Source organism: Penicillium samsonianum (assembly GCF_028829775.1).
Source record: "Penicillium samsonianum strain IBT 33392 chromosome Unknown utg000001l_segment0_segment0, whole genome shotgun sequence".
In the NCBI taxonomy this organism is placed as follows: Eukaryota; Fungi; Ascomycota; class Eurotiomycetes; order Eurotiales; family Aspergillaceae; genus Penicillium; species Penicillium samsonianum.
Genome location: NW_026643259.1, coordinates 1,286,688 through 1,309,162, shown reverse-complemented (window position 1 = coordinate 1,309,162; position 22,475 = coordinate 1,286,688). Strand labels below are relative to the sequence as shown.

The window sequence follows — 22,475 nt, the reverse complement described above, 5'->3', positions numbered from 1 at the left end:
GTGTGAGTAAGAGGAAAGATGTACATCGTGCTATTCCAGGGTTGAAGATACAACAATGCTGTAATTTACTAGGTTTCAACTCCAACACTATTCAGGTACAATAAACCAAAATGATTCGCATAGGTCTCCAGCTGGGATTTAGGGAAAGACAACAGTGTTTGTAGAATCAGGTCGCCTATGCTCTGTTTTCATTGTCCTTGAATTTGTGTTCGTTAGTGCAACATACCTCTCACACAATGCCAAGCAATTCAAACAAAGACCGTTGTTTAACTGACGAAGGTCAGGTTGTGGCAGACATTTAAAAGTGCATACGCTATACTTCTGAAAGGCGTAATTCCGATCGGATTTAAAAGTCTCGGGATATCGGTCCTTTCCTTCAGCTAATTGTCGGAGATGTCAGACTCCATGGATTTCCGAGATCCGATTGCTCGGAGCTAAGTGTGTAAAAATATATCTACCATTCAACACTGTATATGGAGTACTTCTTCGGTGTTAACAATCGGACTGCCCAGGTGCCCAGGTGAATATCAAAATGGGAAAGCCCGCGATCGTTCCGAGCCCTAGGATAATATATGTAGCCAATCAGAATGCTCTGAATAAGCTAGTGGATCCCCCTGATCTCCAATAGACCCACGGGAATGCGGATCGCCGTTCGCAGCCAATCACCTCACAGACAAAGGTCATCACAACATGCCTCACCAATCGTATCGGTTGGATTTGAAGTGACTTGTTGCCATTTTTTCGCCAAAGTGGGCAAAGCTCATGCCTTGCAGCTCCTAGACCTTCATTTGACTGTCAAAGCTGACATTTGAGAGCCCTGTGATTGGCTCCGGGCCCCTCCTTGGCGAATAAACCTCCATTATTTCCTGTTTGGTCTGCATTCACTGTGGGCTTTTGCTGTTTTTTTTTCTATGGCGCCTGAATCACTGAGACCGGTGAGAGTCTGTGGGACTGGATGTTAAAAGGGGGTGAGACGCGGCCGATCGTTGTAGATAATTTCTTTCTTCTTTTCTTCATACTTCGTTTCAGTCATTGTTGATATCCGTCCAAGACTAAGACACCCATTCCGGATTCTTCTGCTGGATCAAATAAAGTGCAATTATCTTCCAGCTTTACCTTCATCATCTTGTCATCTCCCTCTCGCCAGCTTGTAATTGCGTGGTGAACTTCTGCTATACATCGTACCTTGGAGATATCCAAAAGCATATCGTGGTAGCAGTCCTCTGGATCAGCAACATGGCATTCCTCTTCATCAAGCAGAAGCTCTTCCCTGCAAGGGACGCAGACAAGATACATTCAGGTAAGTAAAGGAAAGAGAATACATACCCACAGAGACATATACTTACGGCAATTCAACTCCAGGCAAACGCCTCCTCGCCCACACTGACGACGACGATACCATCCGCGGAGACTCCGATCAAGACCTCGAGTCCCAAAGCAGCCGCTCCTACGACACCTTCGGACGGTGCACCAGCCCAGACGAATCAACAACAACAACCACCAGCAACTGCAGCACCCGTGCGCGCATCAATCCACGTATCGTCTCAGATGCCATCCTCGGCCTTTCAGACGGGTTGACGGTGCCCTTCGCCCTGAGCGCAGGTCTTTCCGCACTCGGAAACACGAAAGTGGTTGTGCTGGGTGGACTCGCCGAGCTAGCAGCCGGAGCCATCTCCATGGGACTTGGTGGATACGTCGGCGCAAAGAGTGAAGCGTAAGTTATCCACATATGACAACCAAATCAGCACATGTACTAACAAACACCAGTGAATCATATCAAACAACAGTCCGTGAAACACAACAGCTAATCCAAACGGACTCGCAAGAAACTCGCGCCATGGTGCGCGAGACCTTCTCTCCGTACGGGCTCTCGGATTCGGCGGTTGCGGATATCACGCGTGACTTGCATGCGTCCCAAGACCGTCTCCTTGAGTTCCTGCTTGCTTTCCATCATCGAGAGATGGCCCCTGACTGTAACCAGGCGTGGACCTCGGCCATCACGCTTGCGCTCGGTTATTTCATTGGCGGGTTTATTCCGCTTATTCCGTACTTCATTGCCTCACAGGTTACGATCGCGCTGTACTGGAGTATTGGTGTTATGGCGATTACCTTGCTTGTGTTTGGGTATGTTAAGACCTGTGTTGTGCGCGGCTGGTCTGGCCGGGCCAATGTGTTGGCTGCGATTTGGGGCGGAGTGCAGATGTGTTGTGTTGGAGGTGTCGCTGCTGGTGCGGCCATTGGATTGGTTCAATTCATTGATATGGGCAGTACCAGTACTTGACAACCTTTAAGTAGTGATGGTACTGATGATGTTCACGTTGCATTAAGCGTTCATGCATTGCAGCAGTCGGAGTTTTTGGTTTCTCTCTACTCCTACTGTTTTTTTCCATTCTGATTTGACTTGGTTATGAGTCTATCAGCAGGCGTTTCGGGGCTGCAAAAAGCCTTATTATACACATTTAACGAAAGATAATTCATTTCCCATTGACGACATCAAGCTCATGATTTCAAATACAAACATTGAAGGCATTAGTACTGGTTACCTTAGATATAATGGATATGTAAAACAAACAATCAACCACTCAACGCAATCCCAACCAATTTCTTCGCCTTATCCGACAATTGAATCTTCAAAGCCTCCTCCCTCCCCCGCTCCGACATCTTCCCCCATGTCTTCCTCAAGATATCAACCATCTTCTCCTCATCCGCAAGCTCCGCCTCAAACTTATCAAACTGATCATCCAAAAAGACAAGACAAGCAACATCCTCCAGAGTCTGCGTATCAGGATCTCCCTGCTTAAGGTCTGCCTTACGCACCAGTGCGCCAACCCTCGCCGCCTCCTCAGCCGAATACCCGCTCTCAACACAGATCTGCTCGACCAGCGCAGCCTGTCGCTTCTGCAGGCCCGCCCGCCACGAGTGATACCCGATCTTCGTGGCGGGGTAGCTGTCCCGCGGCACTTCCCAGCGACGCAGGTGTTGGGCGCGGATTGCGAGCCGCAGGAGCTCTGGTGCAGATGGGCTCAGGGTTGAGAGGTAGCTGGTCATTTTTTGCGCGTAGTGCAGTTCGTATGGGATTGGGCCGGTGGCTGTTTGGGTTAGGCGGGGGTCGTCGGCGTGCGCTGCGTCGATGCGCTCGAGGGCTGTTTCGTATTTGGTCATTTTTGTGGGGTTGGATGACGTAGATGAGGTAGGTGGTTTATTCTGAGTGGTGTAATTTGGCGAGAGGAGTTTGGCCTTAGGATCAATTGGACTTGTTTGCGCTTGAGAGCTGTCTGAGTCGATTGATATGCGGTTTTGGATAAGAATAGGCGCTAGTCCAGGTGTGGCTTAGTGTGAGTTGTAACTGGACGCTTCTGATTGGTGGGTGAATATGTATATCCATCCATCAGTGCATCGTACATCGTACAATTTCATACATATAGGCTTCACATAGCAATGACCCTGATGGCTAATTACCACGACTGTTATATCTCTTCTATTAGAAACATCCAATTTAAATTGACACCACAAGACAATGGTGGATAATCTCTACATATCTATCTATAGGATTTGCTCTTCCACATGAGCATTGAACAGCAAAGAAAGACACCTACATAACATCGGTATCCGGTCTGCTGGGGATTAGCCTGCGAGGAACTGTTTCGGGACCGAGCACTGTCGTAATTACAACACGCAACAACAACAAAAATTACACAATCACAATCACGATGAGGTGCTGCCCTTTTTCTGGAACACGAGCAGCTCTTGCGAAACATCCGAGGGTGTCTCCACCTGGTAAGTCTTCTCCTTTTCGAAGATTCGCGCCACCTCTTCCAGAGATAGCCCTTTAGTCTCCGGGAAGAGGAAGTAGATCGTCCCCATGAAAATCACAAGACAACCCAGATACACCGTGAAGTACTTCCAGTGGATTGCTGCCAAGGCCACGGGGTTTATATACTGGTTGAAGAAGCAAGCCATCGAATCCGTGGTCAGTGTGATGGCAAGGCCCTTGGCGCGGAGTTGGAAGGGCAGGATTTCAGCTGGGTATGCAATAAACAATGGCATATATGCCATATCGTAAGCGCTGCAAAACAGGAAAAGCATGGGAACCACTGCAATGCCGGCCTCTAGAACGTGCAGTTCTTGGAAGAGACCCGACATAGTCGTCGCGGCGGATAGGTAGATGAACATCAGCATTGTTGCGATTAGCCAGAGTTTTCGTCGTCCGTATCTGTCTGCAGCCATTGCTCCGCCGACCGCGAATGCTAGGTTCCACACCTGCAGGCTGATATTGATGGCGGCCTGGTGAGATGCATTATATATACCGACTGATTCTAGAATCGGCGCTAGATAATAAGAAACCACGCCTGAAAAGTGAAACCTGGTTAGAATCCGTGTTGGAAGTAAAGGGGCTTTGTTTTCTTTTCCATACCATTTCCAGACCATTCTTGCATAAATCCCAGGATCACACAAATGGATAGACGATGCATGTTGCTCCGGGTTGCAAAGAAAGTGCTCCAGCGTCGGCAGCTCTTATCGGATTCCGCATTGATGCTCTTGCAAATCTGGTAGAATTCGTCCTGAACAAGTTCGTCGTTTTCATCTCCATTGGCGTGATATTTTGCCAACATAGCCATTCCCTCCTCTTTCCTGCCCCGAGAGACCAACCATCTTGGGCTCTCGGGAACAAAGCAAAGTCCTATCAATTGAAGGACCGGATAAAACACCTGCGTCAAACAGGGGAGTTTCCATGACCAACTCCCTACAATCGTGAGTCCAGCAAAACCAATAGCAGCCGATGTGATCGATCCGATGAACCAAAGTGCATTGTATAGACCTGTGAAGGTCTGTCGTTGGCGTGGATGTGTTGATTCGGTAATGAGCAATGGCGCAGCGGTTTGTGAGACTCCAACTCCTATTCCAGCTAGAACACGGGCACCGAAGAAGACCCAATGATTGTTTGTAGCGACTTGAGTAATTGAAGCGATGATCACTAGCGAGGAACCGATGAGAACGCAGATCCTCCGCCCCAGATTGTCGGCGATGTAAGATCCGGGGATGAAGGAGCAAAATGATCCCAGCGAGACAGCTGCGATAACAAGACCTCGCGCATTTGTGTCAAGGCCTTCCAGAAATTTCGAGACTGTTTTTTTTGGTTAGCCTTGTGATTCCATATGGCATAGATGTATAAATACCTACATTCAGGAAGCACCAGGAGGCCATTTATCATGCTAGCACAATATCCGGCTGTAGCCGATGCAGATAGCATAAACCCGATCCCCAGGTTTAGTTTCCGCAGCCCTGGATCTTTCATCCAGCTGCTGTTGGTGTTGTTCTGTAAGACCTTGGAGGCCATATTGGCGATGTGCTGCAAAGACAGTAAATATCGTGGAGTATTTTTCCGAACCTTGAACTCCGAGCTGTCAAGCTCTTTTATTTAAACAATAAAGATTAATTGGTAACAAAAAACCTCCGAGTGACAATCCGCCCCAACATTCCTCACATTTATCCAAGACCCGAGCTCTCCGTGCAAGGTTACAGCTGTAGCTAAGGAGTAGGAATGAAGGGAGGGAAGTCAAATGATCCGATCACCGGACAATTTTCCTTAGTTTGCTCTGATTCAAGAGCTCGGATGCGACAAGCTTGTCAACATGCCTGCTTAAAGATCGCGATTGGAAGGTGAGCTTCCAAGGCCTTGGGGAGCTCGGATGCTTCAGGAATGCTCGTAGCTCATAGCTCCCTCCCCTCACCTTTGGCTACGGGGATCGTTTCCTCAGTTGCCTAAGTCTAACTTGGGATTCGTAGCTATAGCTTCCGTATGGATTCCCTTGATTATTGGATTCGCGATAGATCGACTTGCCCTTACGCAGGGACTTGTCTCTGGGGAAACGCTGTAGGAAAATCGTAGACCTTCTAGGGAACAAACTGGATTTCTTTTTCTTTTCTTTCTTGATTTTGGGAGCTAGCTCGGTGTACCTCCTCTACCTATACTACGTCACTTGATATTTGAAGAAGTCTGATCAAGGAGAGTCTTGAATCAGGAAGGCATAGCGGCGCGGAATGATATTACTGGGTTCTGACGCGGACAGCCTTATGGCACCAATCGGAAATCTCATCAAGGTATCCCGGCGGCTTATGGTTTCCCCCTGCTTGAGAGTCGAAGTAGATTCAGGAAAATAAAGTTTACTGTGTAGATATGACCTAGATATGACTGTTGAAGATACTACTGGCTAGTAGATGAGAACATGAAGCATGGAGTATAATAGGTGTTAATGTAGACTAGACTGTAGAAAACTATGTAAGAAGGGGGAAAAGAAAGGCTGTAGAAGTCCTATTAGTACATGGAGTGATAATATGACCTAATAGATTCTAATGGCGATGAAAGTTGCTAAATTTGAAGCGCTTTGGATGTCATATACAGGATTCAAATTTACCAAAATAATTTCCTTCTCGCGCAATAGACTAAAAATGTTACCTAGATAAGTACACTATTCACCGGAATATCTACATACGTACATATGTAGGTAAGTTTCGAACTGGAATCCAAGGTTAATTTCAAGATTAGAGCTTTTGAGCTTATTTAGTTCTTGGTTCGACCAAACTTAGTACCTTGGTACTTTAAAAGCTTGGAAGCTTGGAGACATGGATCTTGTAAGGCTATATGTTTTAGATATTGCGCAAGTATCTTTGTTTACCTTGAAAACATACATATATATCCAGCTATTCTGTAACTTGAGTTTTAATAGGTCCTAAAATTGTGGATATATATTCGGAGAAATAGATCGTCGGGATATGCCTAACGCTATGAAAGTTAGAATTTAACAATTTCCATCCACACAAAGATATATAGGTACTGCAGGCTCCACATGGAGTAATTATTCGTTATTTCTGTTTCAAGAGTAAAAATAAAACCACGTTATCGGCAAAACTAGACTCTTATAAACCATCGAGATGAGCACTGAAATCCTTACGGGATTGGAAGCCCTAATTTCCAGTCACCCACCGGAGAGATCCCGAGACCCCCCAAGAACCCCCAAGACTCCCAAGACCCCACTAATTTAATAGGTATCATCCTTCGTACTCCGACTCGTTAATTCCACTAAGCCAAGAGAAACTCCGCAGGCACTGCCACGATGCCAAGGCGCTGAAGTTGTTCGAGACACCGGGTGTCTTGGTGTAAGCTTACCCCTAAACCTTAGATCGCAGGAAGATTTTTTTTGTCTTATCAGATCTTCATCTTGAGCCCTACAGCTGTACCATCAGAGTCCTAAATTGAGCCCCCTTGGCCAACCTTGACCGATCTCGATCCAATCATACAAAATGACCCTCCTCGACGACCCTCTAAACCTCAACCAATACAAAACAACTATATCCGAACCAAAAAAGAACTGGGTCCCATACTCTTTCAATGATGACAAGGAAAAGCTCACGGACTTCTACAAAGAACAGAATGAAATGATAGAGGGCTTCCTCACCGCCGGCGAAGAAGAGCGCCTCAAAGCCGAAGACGAAGCCCAAAACGGTGGCAAAGTAAAGCTCGCCGTGCGCGCCAGTTTCACAGTCAACTTCTTCCTCTTCGTCATCCAGCTCTACGCAGCCGTGACAACCGGCTCTCTCGCCCTCTTCGCCACTGCTGCAGACGCCTTCATGGACCTCGTCTCTTCGGTTGTTATGCTAGTCACATCGCGCATGTCCTCACGACCAAAGCCATACAAGTACCCCGTTGGACGACGCCGCGTCGAAACAATGGGAGTCATCATGTTCTGTGCGTTGATGACCATCGTCGCGGTGGAGCTGATCATTGAGTCGGCCAAGGCTCTTGCCGCGGGTGAGACCGAGTCCGAGCAGCTGCATCTTGTGCCTCTCATTTGTGTGGGCATTGCTATCTTCTCCAAGTTCATTATGTTCCTGTACTGCTATGGCTTGCGTCGGTACCCGGCTGCTCATGTCTTTTACATTGATCACCGCAATGACCTAGCTGTTAATGGGTTTGGGTTGATCATGTCGATTGTGGGTGATCGATTTGTCTGGTATCTTGATCCCGTGGGCGCGTGCTGCATTGCACTGCTTATCTTGTTCTCGTGGGCGTCCACTGCGTTCGAGAATATGTGGTTGATTGTGGGCAAATGTGCCCCGCGTGAATTTGTGAATAAGTGTATCTACGTGACACTGACTCACGACCAGAGGATTCAGAAGGTGGATACGGTGAGTTGTGAATGTGGGTTGAGGGGATTGTTTATTGGCATTTTGGCTAACGGTACATAGTGTCGCGCTTATCATTCCGGCCAGCAACTCTATGTTGAGGTTGATATCGTCATGGACCCTGAGACTAAGCTTCGGGAGTCTCACGATGTAAGCCAAGCGCTGCAGCGTAAGTTGGAAGGTCTCGCGGATGTTGAGCGAGCCTTTGTGCATGTCGATTATGATTATATGCATGATGTCAATGAGGAACACAGGCCGCTCTATGAGATTGGTGGAACGAAACACTCCATCAGAGCTTTGGTGAAACGATTGTGGTCTAAAGACAAGAAGCAGACAGATGGGACTGCTGTGTGAGAAGCTTCGGTTATATCACGGTTGAGCTGGTCTCCAATGTCTCGGGATGTCATACGGCCACTGAGCAAAAATTCAGTAAAAATTAATATCATTGTAGGCTTATTAACGCCGAAAGTAGTTTCTCAGTCGCAGGGCAATTTGTATCAGACATTGAAGCAAAACCTGGTATCAACACAACCCGGAAGATTCAGAACAAAATTTCAAAACATGATATCCATCTCATACATTAAACGGCCGCGTTTCTCTTCTTAGTCCTTGCAAACATGCCGTATGGCTTGACATTGAAACCGCCATTGAAATTCTTCCCTTCCATATCAAATGTATACTCCTTATCCGCCAACTCAAAATCAACATCCTTGATGATGCGAATGAGTGCATGCAACGTCCATTCCCAAGCATACCGCTTACCGTAACACTCACGCTTCCCGTTCCCGAACCCCTTTTTCACACCGATTGGGAGCCGATCAAAGGCCTCGCCGAGCATGCGCTCGGGCTTGAAATCATTGGGGTCATCAAAGACAGCAGGGTCGCGGTTGACAGCGGACAGGATTGCAATCATGGGCTGTGTCTTGGGAATCTCGTATTCTCCTCCACCGAGTAGGACCGGACCATCGGTGGGCAAAGGCTCGATGTTGAAAGCCGGGGCTGGGGCGCAGAGACGGAAGGATTCACGGAGGATGGCTGCGCAGTAGGGTAATTGCGAGAGATGGAAGTGTTCGATTTGGCCGGAGGGACCGACGAGGGCGTCGATCTCCTCACGGGCACGGGTGACCTCGTCTGGGTTTTTGGCGAGATAGTACAGAGTGAAGGAGAGGAGATTCGGGGCTGTGGAGCTGCCGATGAAAATGTTGATTATCTCGTCGATGACCCGGCTGTCTGGAAGGGATTCTCCGGTCTTCGGGTCCTTTTCGTGAAGTAGGACATTCAGCAAATCGTTCCGTTCTACAGGCTTATCGCGTCGCTTGGCGATGATCTGAGCGCAATAGTCGCGAGAAATCTTGATATCCTTGTCGAATTTACTCTGGTACAAGAGCCGAGTGAGGAGCTTAGGTCGCGTGGGTCGACGTACGCACTCGAAGGTTATATCAGACATAGCTTTGATGACGGCGGGTTCTTCGCCAAGGACGCAGTCTACATGCTGACTGAAGAAGCATTTCATGTTGGCGGCATGGTTGAGTCGTTCCAAGTCATCAGTGACATCCACACGCTGTCCGGTGCTGTCCGTTGAAGTCCATTTCCAGATTAGGTCATCTGCTGTAAGTTGTATGTCCCTATGCATTTCCTTGACGGCCTCGGGCGAAACGGAAGGAGCCATGATACGATGCGCGATGCCCCAGCTTTCCTCGTTGTCGAACGCAGTAAAGAGACTGTCGTGGACAAGATTGCGGATCTCGACAATCGGACCGGTGACACATTTTCGGAAGCGCTTCTCATCACAGATTTCCTCGAGCAGAGCGGCGTTTGTAATGAAGACAAGTTGCTTGGTGAGGATTTTGATTTTGAAGATACCAGCACCACCATGTTCTGCTGCCAGCTTATTTAAAGACGCCCAGGTATTGCCAGGGATCATATCAAACATATTTCCAAGAATTGGAAGCCCATGGGGCTGAGGAATAGGCGAAGGCATAGTGTTGACACACTGGAGAATGATTGAGCTGAGAAGTTTTCAGAATATAATGGCGAACCACTTTCACTTATAAGCAGCAGGACAAGAGAGACCCGTCATAAATGCCAAGAATGCATGAGCTAGGAGATCGCAGTTCTTGTGCCACATGACTATTGGAATGGCAAGCCTCTGAATGGTCCAGAATTAGCTTTAGTGACATTATGATGAGCCTGAATATTCCGTATCCTCGTCCAATTGGACGAGCTCGCATTGTCAGAAACTCAAGGTGGAGCTGAGCTGCACAACCTTGGAACTCCCCCGCATACCCACATGATAAGTGATATGTGATGTGTGATGTGATAATATGACACAGGAAAGTAGGCTCGTCAATAGTCTTGAAGAATGAGTATAAAAGGCTTTAATATTAATATCTACCATGTACGGGGTACTCCGTAGTTAGAAGATGGATACTTAGGGCGACCCACTATAATTTATAAAGGGATAGGAAATCAGCTTATTTTGCTGTGGGAGGGGAAGTCTGCTGGCAATGTTGATATCTCAGCCTTTATAGCACATTTCATGCTCAACCAGGCCATTCGACTTCATTTATGGGGTTCGTAGACCCTTCATATATAAGTGCTTGTCTCGCCTCTAAATCTATCCCAGTGAAAGAGAAGCTATGGGGGCTAGCATCTCAACCTCAAGCCGACTACATATTAATGCAGCTTCTACCTTCCAAACAATGAAGCATGTTGTCATCTATTGAATCGATTGACTAATTCTTCCTTGTCTCGTCATCGCGGAATGATATCTCCACGCTGCCAAGGCCAAGGCTCCAAAGACTCATGGATGTAAAAAAAACGTAAGGAAGTGTCATGCACACTCTCTATAATCATTGAAGATGAACACAGCGGACCATTCAGTTTGGCCGGTAGAAGAATCATGGAAACAAGCTGCAAGCATAAGACACCGTCAAGAAAAATCAGAAGAAACCAACCATTACAGCAGTGCAGATCTCGAATAGCTGTGCGCGAGATATAAAAAGATAAAAGGGAAAGGAAAAAAAAGAAAAAAAAAAAAAAAAAGAGCAAGGGGGGGGTAAAACAAAGCTTACGAAATAAAAGCAATTGATCATATCCACTTTGGATAACTTTGTTTCCCGCCCAAAACGCCGTCCGATTGATGAAGCCGGGTATATCCAGCACCGTAATGCAACATGTACTGAGAATGAATAAAAAGAGATCAACGGGGAGGGGAGCCAAACGAGGCATCGAGTTCCCGTGCCTTGCAGTGGCAAGACTCGGCTCGAGCCATCACCCCATCACCCCTAGGTTAATATGGGCAGAATTGGTGTTTCATCGAAAAAAGAAGAAAAAAAAAGAAACAGCTTTTGGTTGATACGAAATGATCATAGAACCCATTTCGTCATCTGGCCCCAATGCCGAACATGCCTACCCCGTAGCTAGCGCTTCTTTCGGACATGGGGGTGGACACCTTAGCGACGTGGTCCTGATTAGATTAATTTTTATCAATAGATGTGGTTACCGTGGGAATGCGATACCTTCTTGCGTTTCTTCTTCCCAGTTCCCTCGCCGTTCGAGTAGAATCCGGGGTCATCATCATCATCCACAAATCCTTCGCCATAGCCGGCAAAGCTATTGTCATCGTAATGTCTCTTGCGACCTCTGCTAGGCCGTGGCCGCTCTGCTTCCTGTGATTGCGGAGATGCGGCATAGGATTGAGTAGAGGGACGACCGGCAGTTGGAGTTGGGGCAGCCTTCTTGCCAGTCTCGCCTGGCGCTGGATTCTTGGCCTGCTTTTCGTGACCCAAGATGTCTTCCCAGAACTCGTTGTTAGGAATCGGTCCTGGTTCCATTTGCATGGCTCGTAATTGAAGATTTTGTAGCGCCGAATCCATGTCTGAAACCTTGATGGCCTTCCCATGCACCTTCTGGTTCTGCCATTCTTCTTCAGGCCATAGAGTCATGTACCTCAGACTGCCAGGAGCGCCAATCTCCTGCTTCATGGGCTTGTTCCGTCCAGCGAGTCCCAGTCCTTTCAGCTTTCCTTCGTATGATTTCCTGAGGCGGTTGATCTTCTCTCCCGTCACGGGATCCATGCGTGCTACCGAGTGCGCGATTGAGCCTAACCCATAGAGAGAAACGAGATCCACTGAAGGGTCTGGACCAGTAACGATCGGAGCTGTCAAGGAGTAAAAAGCAGTGTTAACAACTTCAGTTCCAAGAATGTGCAAGATCAGTGCATTCATGCAGCTGCACGCAGCAAACACCATGATGCATTTTGGGGAATCTTACAGCTCTTGCAAAGATGAAAAGCCGAGGTTAGCTCTTTCTGAAGAGAATCCAAATCGAGACTGAGGGTATCTGCACGACGAGTCGGCTCTGTATCTACATCCATAGCGTCGGGGTCTGTCGAGTGCCGATCTTGCCCGGTGGCAAAATTGTTAGTGCTGTCTGTTTGTGAAGACTGCCGATCGTGGTCGGTCGGTCTATGTTGTGTTGGTTGTTGTGTTTGTTGCTGAGCGGGACCTGCTCCTGAGTTTTCTGCCGAGTCCTGTATCCCCATATTGAAAGATTTTCTCCCCTGATCCACATCCTCCGAAGTCGCATTCACAGGATTCCCACTGACGCTGCTGGCGGGAGTGGGGAATGAATTGGTTGTGCTCATTGTGGGCTGCTGGGAGACTTGGGTAGACATCGGCGCAGAGGACGGAGGGGAGGAGGTGTTCGGAGGTTGGACCGTCGCCTGATTCGGTGATGTATGCGAGGATATGAAGTTGGCGGCATGACTTTGTTCGCTCACCGACATCAACGGAGGGGATGTCGGGGTCTGGGGAATGTGTTCCGAAGATATGGGCAACCGATGGTTCTCTTTGAGAGACCCGGCGGCAGGCGAGGAAGGTGAAGGAGGTCTTGCTTGAAAGGATGTGGGGTGAGTGCGATCAGACATGAGAGCCCGAGGAAAAGTTCAGCATGCAGAGACGGTATTAACCAGAGCGGCTCTGGATCCGAATCGCAAAGTTTGATACCAGTGCCTGGAGAGGGGGATTCCCGGCCACGATCGACGGTCGCTCAAGCAGGCGAGCAGGTCATTCAACGGGCGGACTAGATCATCTGCATTCCAAGGGACTAGACTGAATCCCTACAAATGGTACAGATTGGGTGGCTGATGAGTGGCTGTGGTGAAGGAGGGTGATGATGAGAGACAATCCAGTGGTCAAAGCCGGCGAGGATGACGGCGAATTGATCAACTCACGTGACCGGTCTTGGCCCGATGTACTTTATTCGGCGCCTGCATTGTATATTCTATTGATTTATGTACGAAGTATGCATTCATCCATTCATGTATTCATTTCTATTCTCTTACTTGTGCCTTTGTTCTCAATATAATGCGACAATAGGAGTGCATCAATTGAGGACTGCAAACAATCCTCTCCTTAGCGAGTGGCGAGAACAACAAGTAGCCCGAAAACAAAACTTTATTCAAAGGCACTTTAAGCTATATTGGCCGGGATTAAATCCCTAATACTTGCTCAAAAATTCATTACATTAATATATGTAGGATATGCAAATCGGATTATGTCGCACTCTTCAGATGTCGGGAGGCGGATCCCGGGTCTTACCTGCTTCCATTATTATCCCAACCCTCCAAGTCATGAAAGAAACAGATATCAAATGGAACTAGAAACAATTAAAAATGGTATCTCTTACTATTGAAAGACTATTCGCCGAGAAAAACAAAGTCAGGTGGTCTAAGATGCGTTTCTCGGCATGGTCGACGACCTCCAGCCCGGTTGGTAACATGACCATTAAAGAAGACATATTTCATGGATGTCAGAAGATGAGCCAGTCCAAGACAGAATATCAGTGATATATCGGGAATCAAAGCACAACTCCCTACTAAGCGCCAGAGCTCTTCCATACAAAATGATCCCCGCAGACAATGTGAGACCAAGTGCATCAGAACCTCAGGACTGATAGTAAGCATTATACTCATTAACCAGTTGGGCAGATACATCGGGTATATTGTGTTCGAGGGAAGCCAGAAGCTCAATTTGCTCTTGTTGGCTGAGGGTCCGCTCGCGCCATGAAGGTACTGGAAATGGCTCATTAAAGTACTGAGAGTACTGGTCTCCAATGGAGGTGGACCAGTTCATGGGATCGACAGTCGCATCGGTGTATGCCAAATGACCCGCGGTTGTTGAGGCAAGTGAGAAGTTGGGGTCCCAGCCTTGCAGTCCGGGAACAACTGAAGGTATCGTGTTATAAGGAGTGTTCGGGTCGATTGATATATCGGGGTAGAGCGTCGGCCCAATGTAGGCTCCTGATGTATAACGTGGTGCCACATTCTGGGCTGTAAGTGGTGGCTGCATGTCAAATGCCGAGGAAACCGATGGCATTTGTGGTTCTTTGGACAGTCCAGGGGCCACTGCAGGTGGGGTTGATTCTTGAGTATATGTAGGATCGGCCGATTGTCCCCTGGAACAAGTACCATTTGAGGCGGTATCGCCGATTGATAGGTTGCCGCCACGGTGGTTGTTGGAATAATATGAAGTAGTCGTACTGCTTGACGGACTGGACATCGCCGGAGGGGTCAATCCCTGCGAGGAGGTTGGCGTAGGGTGGTTAGAAGGCGAGTGTACAACAAACGATTCTTCCGTCCTGTACGCTTTCAAGCACGCAGCAACAAGGCGCCTGTAAAGAAGGAAGGCAGATTGAACACCTGGCCAACGTTCGGCGGAAAAAACGATCACTTCAAAAGCCATATCCAAATGCCCTTGGACTTCCTCAATGGTGTGCTCTTTTCGAATTTCGGGATATGAGAGGGTCCAGAGGACAGTATTTAAAGCCATGAAGAGAGCTTGCACAAACACCCACGTCAAGTCGACAGATCCGGTGATCATCTGTTCTTTATGCATAGCGATATTGGAAATGGCCGCGTCATAACAGGTTTTGGCGGCACTGACGGTTGGTTCGGGGATCTGCGGCGAGGGACGATACATGAGAACAATGATGGTGTTCCGTCTCCCTTGGAACCTGTTGAAGTCATTGTCAGCAAAGCCGCATTTCGGAAAATGAGAATATCAACGAACCATTTCACGTTAAGCCCACTGCCATCGTCGTTCTTGGGAGTAGTGGCCATCCAATGGTCAATTTTGGCCAACATTTGAGAAAACCATGGATCCTGGTCATCAACTGGGCTCTCTCGTCTGTTCGAGTAGAGCATTCTCCTGGGCTCCAATTGGAGTAGTCGCATTTTGAAAAAGTGAACTGCAATACACTTTGCTAGAACGGGTTTCGCTCCAGGCGTGATCCCCTCGGCGGTGATGTACCGGTCGTCCACTAGTTCAAAGAATTTCACATTGATATGGTCGTGGCTGACGCAGTAGCTGCTGCATCGACCCAGACTATGAGAAAGACCGAACTCCATTGATGAGACAATCCAAAATAACCTTCGACGCATATCGATCTCCAAGGGATTCAATGGTTTCCCACACGGTGATTTGGTGACGGTGGCTTCTTCAGTTAATCCCAAGTCCTGACAAAGTTTGGCAGCCGTCCCCACGACCCAGTATGCAGCTGTGCGAGTGGGCGTTACCATTGAATATGAGGCAATGAGCACGAGGCATTGTAGAGCCCCTATATCCAATTGTTTCAGCGTATGTTCCAGGTATGGCAAGGCCGCAAGATAATAACTATCAGCGAGGCCAGCATATTCTGTACTCATTTTCTGCATGCTGATGGCGATGACCATCCGCAGCTGGAAGTTTTTGCAGGGATCTGTAGAGCCATTGAATACCTCCTCTACCTCTTGTCGAAACGTGGGCTCGTGCAGTAGAGGAAGTAGTGCTTGTGCTATACAACGAATCAGTCACACTAGCTACAAGAAGAAGAGTCCGAGCAAAGTGATCGCAGTACCTTTGGCAACAAAGAGATCAATCAATTTATAGGTCAGGGCTTTTGGAGGTAGGTTGGGTTGTGGGATCGAGCTTATCATGGGATAGACTTTTGATGTCGGCTTCGAATCTTCTTCCGCAAACGCGTCTTTGATCTCTTGTGCGGTGAAATCGGGGACAACATCCTTGATGCTTTTGGAGTCGGTATTTTGCTTGGCCATCTCCATGACCAAACGAGTCATGGCGATGCCACTCGAGGCACCGAGATATCGCGGCTCATCGTTCTCCTTGAACCGGATGCGCCCGGCCCCCCGCACCATCAACTCGGCATCAGCAGCATGTTGTATCTCATTCTCGGCTTTGGCAAGCTCTTTTTCTAACGCCCGGGCTTTCTCTCTGAGCGATACGATATAGGTTCGAGGTATAGTTGTGTCTCGGGCCGAGTCATAATACACGCACTTGGCGTTGCTTCGTTCGCAGGGCGCACATCGTGGAATCCCGGGGTCGCATCTGGACTTTCGCTGCACGGAAGGTGGGTCAGTTCCGAAACAGCACCGCGAAAGAGAAAAAAAAAAGGTCATGACGCTAAGAGACAGAGGGGCAAAATGTCCGGGATGGCGGGGAGAAGGTGGAGAGAGGGAACCGATGTCGCATCATACCTGTCTACACCTTGTGCAGGCGGTTAATGTGTGAGCAATGCGACCGTCTGGTGGCTCTAGGGAGTGTAATTCCGGTGACTTCAGCCCTGTGGAGGAATATTCGGGACTCGAGGTCATGGTGGGCCAAAAAGGGTATAAGATAAAAAGGAAGGTCAAGGTCCAATCACATACGCGATTTATACCCAAGGTATCTTTCGGAGATCAAAATTGTGAACAGTCGACATGATCTTGAGGCTCCCGGGCCTTGACAAGGGGGTAGTTCCGGAGTTCAAAGATCTTGAAACGGGGGAGGAAGTTGTGTCTGAAATGGGAAATGGGGCCACCGTGATTTCCAAGAGGAGGGGGGCCTCGGTCCAGATCTGGAGAAAAGGTTGGGCGTGGGACAAGGCGAGGTGGATATGTGGAGGTACAGGGCAGCTGAAAAAGAGAGACCTGGTCCAGTTTAGGGGATATTTAAGGGGTGTAATATACAACATAGAGCTGTTTAATAGCTGTTTTAATAGCATTAGATATTTGGTTAATAGGTACATAGTATTTAATAGCTATTTAATAGCCCTAAAATGATTTAATAGGCACTTTAGTATAATAGCTAATAGCAATTTAGAGACGGGGAGATTCTCGCCAAAGTCCGTGCGGTTCCACAGATCTTCCTCCCCCTCCAATTCCTGTCCTATAATAATCGGTTTCGTATAAAAGAGACATCGGATCTCGGTGGAGTTATTTTTTTCTTTTCAACGTCTTCGGTTAAGGCTTATTTCTATACATTAGTCGCTAATCCTTTCCCTCCCAGGGGCCAGCTCATGCAGGTTCATTCCTTTGGCTTTGTGCTAAGCATATCCTCTATTTCACATCACGTGAGGGTCTTTTGCCCGTTTTGGTGAGTGGAGATACAGGGGGGGAAAGAGTGCCCAGGTGGGGTCCACATATCGTCGAATTTACTGACCGTATATGACCAGTATAATGAGCAGATATGTCCGTCACAGCCACGACCTTTTTGGATAATCCCTTACTCAAGGTGAGTCGTCCGGTCGCTGCCTGCTCAAGATGTCGGACCGCAAAGATCAAATGTGACGGCAAGCTCCCCGCATGTTCAGCTTGCGAAAGAGTCGGCAAGGCGACCACTTGCTCCGGGGCAAGCGATGAATTCGCCAAGGGAAAAGAAAGGAGTTATGTCGCGTCACTGGAAGGATATTGTGAGAAGCTTGAGAAGAAGATCAATCAGATGCGCGCCCGATCAACCTCGCTGTCTGCTGAGGGTGATGGGGTCCCTCGGGAGATGTCGATCACCTCCGTGGCGTCCGAAAGTGCATTGGGCCCTGCGCACCGCAGAGAGGTTTCGGACATTGACGATTTAGTTGGCGATTTTGGTTTCTTGTTAGTACGACTGAAGTGCTTTTTTGATGGCCCCGCTGACATTTCAAAAGGTCCGTCAATGCGACTTCACGAGATTTCCATGGCATCACCTCGAATACCTCCTTCGCCAACCTTCTCCTCTCAGTCGCTCTAGTCGATTCTCCCCCATCCTCCCCTTATTCACTACCTGCGCGGCACGAAGCGACCCCATTGCTACAACACTATTTCGATAATGTTTTTGTCCAGCTGCCTTTCTTTGTCGAAACGAGTTTCTGGACCTCGGTAGATGCCGTATATCAGTCAGGCGGCCGGTTCGCCAAACCGTTCGACCATTGGATGCTGCGCATGGTTCTCGCTATTGCTTCGGCGTCAGTCTCATACCATAACAATGATAAGAACCATCAAAGGGCATGGGCTCTCGTGTCAGAGGCTTTGACATATGCCGAGGAAGTCCTCCGCCCTGGGTCAATCGCGGGAATCCAAGCAATCCTACTGCTTGCTCAATATTCTTTAGTTGACCCAGTACGCTTCCGCAGTTGGTATTTGGTTGGAATGGCTGTCAAGGTTGCGATCGACCTGGGCTTGCATCAAGATCCCCCTACCGAAGTTTCGACTAATCCCGATCGACTTGATATTCGCCGGCGTGTGTTTCATTGCATCTATTGTCTAGACAGGTTCGTTCTCGTTCTGTTCCTCAATTGCCGCCCTGCTAATATTTGTCACAGAGGATTAAGTCCTGCTATGCAGAGAACCTACTCTTTCTCCGACGGATCTGTGAATGTTGCATTACCATCAATTACCGCACCAGGGGCCCCCATAGAGCAAACCCACATTTTCCTACGCAGCCCGGCACCTGCCTTGCATATCGTTAAAATCCGACAGATTCTGTCCGTGGGCTACCAAGAAATGCATTACAGTGGGCGCGATCCATCCCCGCAACCCCTGGTCCTCATCTGGACTTTGTGCTGGCGAGCCCGGGAGTGGTTCCATCAATGCCCCAAGAATGCTCCCAACCACTTTTCACTTCTATACCGACTTGAATTATTATACACCATTATCATCCTGCTCTCCCCTTCGCACCGATATCCATCGCTCCACGACTACAACAAAGCTCTCCTATTTGACCGGTGCATGGACTACATCAGCCAAATTCACCAGGTCTTAGAAAATCCCAGCGCCCTGCCCTTCCTGACATACTTGGACATCCAGCGCGTGCACCAAGTTGGTCGATTATTTGTCGACGTCCTGTCCGGCAATTACGACAAGCTCATTAGTGCCGCTGTCCCGGCAGCTCCGTCCGTCCCCGCTGGAACCCCAGAACCGCCAGTACTGGGCGACGAGGACTTGTTCAATTGCCACGCACGTGCCATCCGCTGTCTGTCCTATATTCGTGACTTGCTCAAATATTGTGATAGGAAGTGGGACATGCATGGGCATCTAGAGCAGTTCGAGGACGAGTCTGCGTCCATAGAGAAAACTCTGATGGATAGCTCGATGGGCTATATGTCGAATCAGGGGATGTATTCTCAAGACCCGTTGTCGGGGATGCCGCTGGCCGGCGATGCATACTCGGGGTACCATGTCGGGCTGTGAAAACATTTTCTTGTAACATTTGGGCATATGAATTTGGAAAAGAAATAAGCGTTCTTTTTGTTTTGTGAAATACCCCTCTACCTGCTGTGCATAATGAATAATATATACTGCGAATTGGTCCAGTAAATGGATTGACTACGTACGGCTGGCATTTAACTCTATATTACTTCGAGCTGTAGCATGCACGGTGTTCATATTTTCCATCCGCCCTGCCTCGTCTCGTACAGTAGGCGCCCTGTGTCTCTAAAAAGCCTTTCATACTAAGCAATTCTAAACGTCAGATAGACCCATTGAAATATAATTTACACTAGCTGAGGTCGACTCTTAAAATAGACACGACGCGGTTGGTATTTCTTCTTGTGATTGGCAACATCAAAGATTACCTTCCACATCAGTCTATCCATACCCTCATAAACACGTCTGTACTAGACTCACACCTCTTGCATTCCCGTCAATACATGTAGCTCCAGAAGCTAGACCTCCGTAGGTGCAAGACGGTGAAATTCTGGCCATGCATAGATTTTGCATCACCTTGCATGTATTTGGGGTTATCCATTTGCTTGCCTCGCCGCATTGTCAGACGAATAAACGAAGTGGTGGAGCAGTACGAGAGCAACACAGATGACGATTGATCAAGACACCAATTTTAATAGAGTATCTATCTATAGCATGACTCTTCCGGCAATATTGAGCTCTCATACCTCTTCATTCACAGCGTCTAACGGACCATCTCAAACCCACTTACAGTATTCCCGTGCATCGACAACCAAATCCTATCAGAGTTTCTTTCAATCTCTCATTCTACAAAATGTCCTTGCAGGACGATAACATCGGCGGTCACTACAACTCCACCAAGAGGCAACCGGTGGACTTGGTCCATACCGCAATAGCACTAGCATACATTGGCAACATTGAGGGGCAGGAATTTCTCGACCTAGCCTGTGGCTCCGGCTATTATTCCCAGAAAGCCGTTGACCAGGGAGCACGACGGGTGGTCGGGCTAGATATATTGTCAGCCATGATTGAAGCAGCACGACGCGAGTTTGTGGCCGGCGACCGCTTTGAGTTCCATGTTGCAGACTGCTGCAAACCATTGGACTTGGGCAAACTTGATGTCGTATTGGCGATGTGGTTTCTCAATTATGCTGGCAGTGCCGAAGTACAATTGGCCATGTGGAACCCGGCGGCAGATGCATCGGAATCATCCCCAATTTTAGCCGGTTTGACGAAGAGGCTCCTGAAGGCCAGTTGGGAAGTATGAAGGTCATTGAGCATGTCTCTGATGGCGTAAAGTACCTGTATACACTGGATGTGGATCCCCCTATCTCGTTTGAGGGCTATCTGCTTCAAAGGGACGTTTACGAATCTTGCGCGCGAAAAGCAGGATTCGCTAGCCTGCAATGGCTAGACCCGATTGATCCGAAGGACCCTCGGCTCGATTTTGACGCTCTTCCGCGCAATAGGTTGTGCCAGCCCTTTGAAGCTCGACGTGCAACATGATCCAACTTGTGATAGTGTGGATTGCACCTCCGAGGGATTGGTCATGGATCAGGAGGATTGGAGATTGGTCGAGGTTTCGAATATGGGAAGTAAAAGTATCTCACTAGACATCTGGGAATTCGAACTACCTCGAAGAGACCAAACTTGAGCGAACACTACGTCCAACAGCGTATACCACTTCGGCTTGCTCCCGCTTCAACGGATTTCCCAATAACTCTACGGTGCTTCATCCTGAGTAGCTACTAGAGTAGGATTTTCTGTTTGTGCAGCTTCGTGTCCCTAAGTTTCATAGGACTGGGCCGTGGAGTTTTTCCTTGGAATCTTCGAGTCAGGTCGATCATATTCGAGTCAGCCTCCACTTGTTCTCCCCAAAAAAGTGCGCGGCATGATTTCGGTCAAAAATGGCATTCTTAGCAAAACATGCTGGGGTCTTTCTGGGTAAACCAGCAAACCGATTGAATCCTGAAAGATCCAGTAAAGGGGACTAAAAATCACGTCGATCGGGTCCCAAATCGCCATTTTAAGCGCCCAATATCCCGTCAACTAGCGTTAGGGTGTAATAATCCCATCACTAAATCCTTTCAAACTTAATCTTGCATCTTAGGAATGATAGCAGACCTTTCATCTGATCATGCAAACTATGTTGTCCATAAAATATATCATGTCTTGCCGATTGTTAAGTTGGCCACTCGCCTATGGTCAAAGCTTGGGCTTCACGGATTGCTCATCACCATGGGCATATACAGCGCCGTATCCCGTACTCCAGTCAACTCACAGCCACCCGCACCCGTGCTAAGTACACACTTCTGTTAAATCCGCTCTGGAGGAATAACAAAATACGAACGTATTCCAAGCCTGAGCGCGTCGTGGCACTCACGATGGGATAATATGCTTTTCCCATGCCTTAGCTGCTTGGTGGGAATTTTGTAATATTTGCCTCCTTGTACTCCATTATTACGACTGTGGAGACATGCGACGTAGATCGATTATTCAAGAGATGGGACGCATTCTCATCTCATTCTTTTATTTGTTCAGGGAATACCATGTTACATACTCCGTACTGTGGCGAGCTAAGCTAATATCCCGAGGTAATCCCATCTAGCCGCTCCACATTATGGCATGATTTGGCCTAGCGTGGTTGAGCTAACAACATACTAGCAACGATTCCGAGGTAGTATGGCAATTGATGTGGAACAAGAATAGTCGGCCGCTTATGCGGCCGTGTCAAGTCTTTTTTGGTAGCCTTCTCAGATGGTCTTTTTATATGTCTTTTTTGGTGGTCATTTTTGGTGGTCTTTCGGATTGTTCC

At 48.1% G+C, this 22,475-nt stretch overlaps 10 protein-coding genes across 10 annotated transcripts; 4 read left to right on the top strand and 6 right to left on the bottom strand.

The window, feature by feature from the left end:
- Positions 1-1,236: 1,236 nt before the first annotated feature.
- On the top strand, positions 1,237-2,281 carry N7471_000514 (VIT1/CCC1 transporter family protein; the record flags this gene model as incomplete). The annotated part of the gene is made up of 3 exons (XM_057273235.1): positions 1,237-1,300; positions 1,363-1,714; positions 1,768-2,281. The coding sequence occupies 3 exons, from the start codon at positions 1,237-1,239 to the stop codon at positions 2,279-2,281; spliced, it is 930 nt and encodes a 309-aa protein (XP_057141414.1).
- A 293-nt stretch (positions 2,282-2,574) lies between these two features.
- N7471_000513 (DUF4202 domain-containing protein) lies at positions 2,575-3,162 on the bottom strand (the record flags this gene model as incomplete). Its single annotated transcript, XM_057273234.1, has 1 exon — positions 2,575-3,162. One exon carries the CDS (start codon positions 3,160-3,162, stop codon positions 2,575-2,577), a length of 588 nt encoding a protein of 195 aa, XP_057141413.1.
- Positions 3,163-3,705: 543 nt separating this feature from the next.
- Positions 3,706-5,338, bottom strand: N7471_000512 (General substrate transporter; the record flags this gene model as incomplete). The annotated part of the gene is made up of 3 exons (XM_057273233.1): positions 3,706-4,349; positions 4,415-5,125; positions 5,182-5,338. The coding sequence occupies 3 exons, from the start codon at positions 5,336-5,338 to the stop codon at positions 3,706-3,708; spliced, it is 1,512 nt and encodes a 503-aa protein (XP_057141412.1).
- A 1,964-nt stretch (positions 5,339-7,302) lies between these two features.
- N7471_000511 (cation diffusion facilitator family transporter) lies at positions 7,303-8,538 on the top strand (the record flags this gene model as incomplete). The annotated part of the gene is made up of 2 exons (XM_057273232.1): positions 7,303-8,187; positions 8,248-8,538. The coding sequence occupies 2 exons, from the start codon at positions 7,303-7,305 to the stop codon at positions 8,536-8,538; spliced, it is 1,176 nt and encodes a 391-aa protein (XP_057141411.1).
- A 226-nt stretch (positions 8,539-8,764) lies between these two features.
- N7471_000510 (putative cytochrome P450) lies at positions 8,765-10,165 on the bottom strand (the record flags this gene model as incomplete). Its single annotated transcript, XM_057273231.1, has 1 exon — positions 8,765-10,165. The coding sequence occupies one exon, from the start codon at positions 10,163-10,165 to the stop codon at positions 8,765-8,767; it is 1,401 nt and encodes a 466-aa protein (XP_057141410.1).
- Positions 10,166-11,126: 961 nt separating this feature from the next.
- Positions 11,127-11,458, bottom strand: N7471_000509 (uncharacterized protein; the record flags this gene model as incomplete). The annotated part of the gene is made up of 3 exons (XM_057273230.1): positions 11,127-11,168; positions 11,259-11,365; positions 11,392-11,458. The coding sequence occupies 3 exons, from the start codon at positions 11,456-11,458 to the stop codon at positions 11,127-11,129; spliced, it is 216 nt and encodes a 71-aa protein (XP_057141409.1).
- A 111-nt stretch (positions 11,459-11,569) lies between these two features.
- N7471_000508 (uncharacterized protein) lies at positions 11,570-13,114 on the bottom strand (the record flags this gene model as incomplete). Its single annotated transcript, XM_057273229.1, has 3 exons — positions 11,570-11,653; positions 11,706-12,346; positions 12,460-13,114. The coding sequence occupies 3 exons, from the start codon at positions 13,112-13,114 to the stop codon at positions 11,570-11,572; spliced, it is 1,380 nt and encodes a 459-aa protein (XP_057141408.1).
- A 741-nt stretch (positions 13,115-13,855) lies between these two features.
- Positions 13,856-16,837, bottom strand: N7471_000507 (uncharacterized protein; the record flags this gene model as incomplete). Its single annotated transcript, XM_057273228.1, has 4 exons — positions 13,856-15,201; positions 15,258-16,020; positions 16,084-16,582; positions 16,721-16,837. The coding sequence occupies 4 exons, from the start codon at positions 16,835-16,837 to the stop codon at positions 14,133-14,135; spliced, it is 2,448 nt and encodes an 815-aa protein (XP_057141407.1). The 3' UTR covers positions 13,856-14,132.
- An 853-nt stretch (positions 16,838-17,690) lies between these two features.
- Positions 17,691-19,666, top strand: N7471_000506 (Zn(II)2Cys6 transcription factor; the record flags this gene model as incomplete). Its single annotated transcript, XM_057273227.1, has 3 exons — positions 17,691-18,094; positions 18,145-18,747; positions 18,799-19,666. The coding sequence occupies 3 exons, from the start codon at positions 17,691-17,693 to the stop codon at positions 19,664-19,666; spliced, it is 1,875 nt and encodes a 624-aa protein (XP_057141406.1).
- Positions 19,667-20,474: 808 nt separating this feature from the next.
- On the top strand, positions 20,475-20,927 carry N7471_000505 (class I SAM-dependent methyltransferase; the record flags this gene model as incomplete). Its single annotated transcript, XM_057273226.1, has 1 exon — positions 20,475-20,927. The coding sequence occupies one exon, from the start codon at positions 20,475-20,477 to the stop codon at positions 20,925-20,927; it is 453 nt and encodes a 150-aa protein (XP_057141405.1).
- Positions 20,928-22,475: the final 1,548 nt, after the last annotated feature.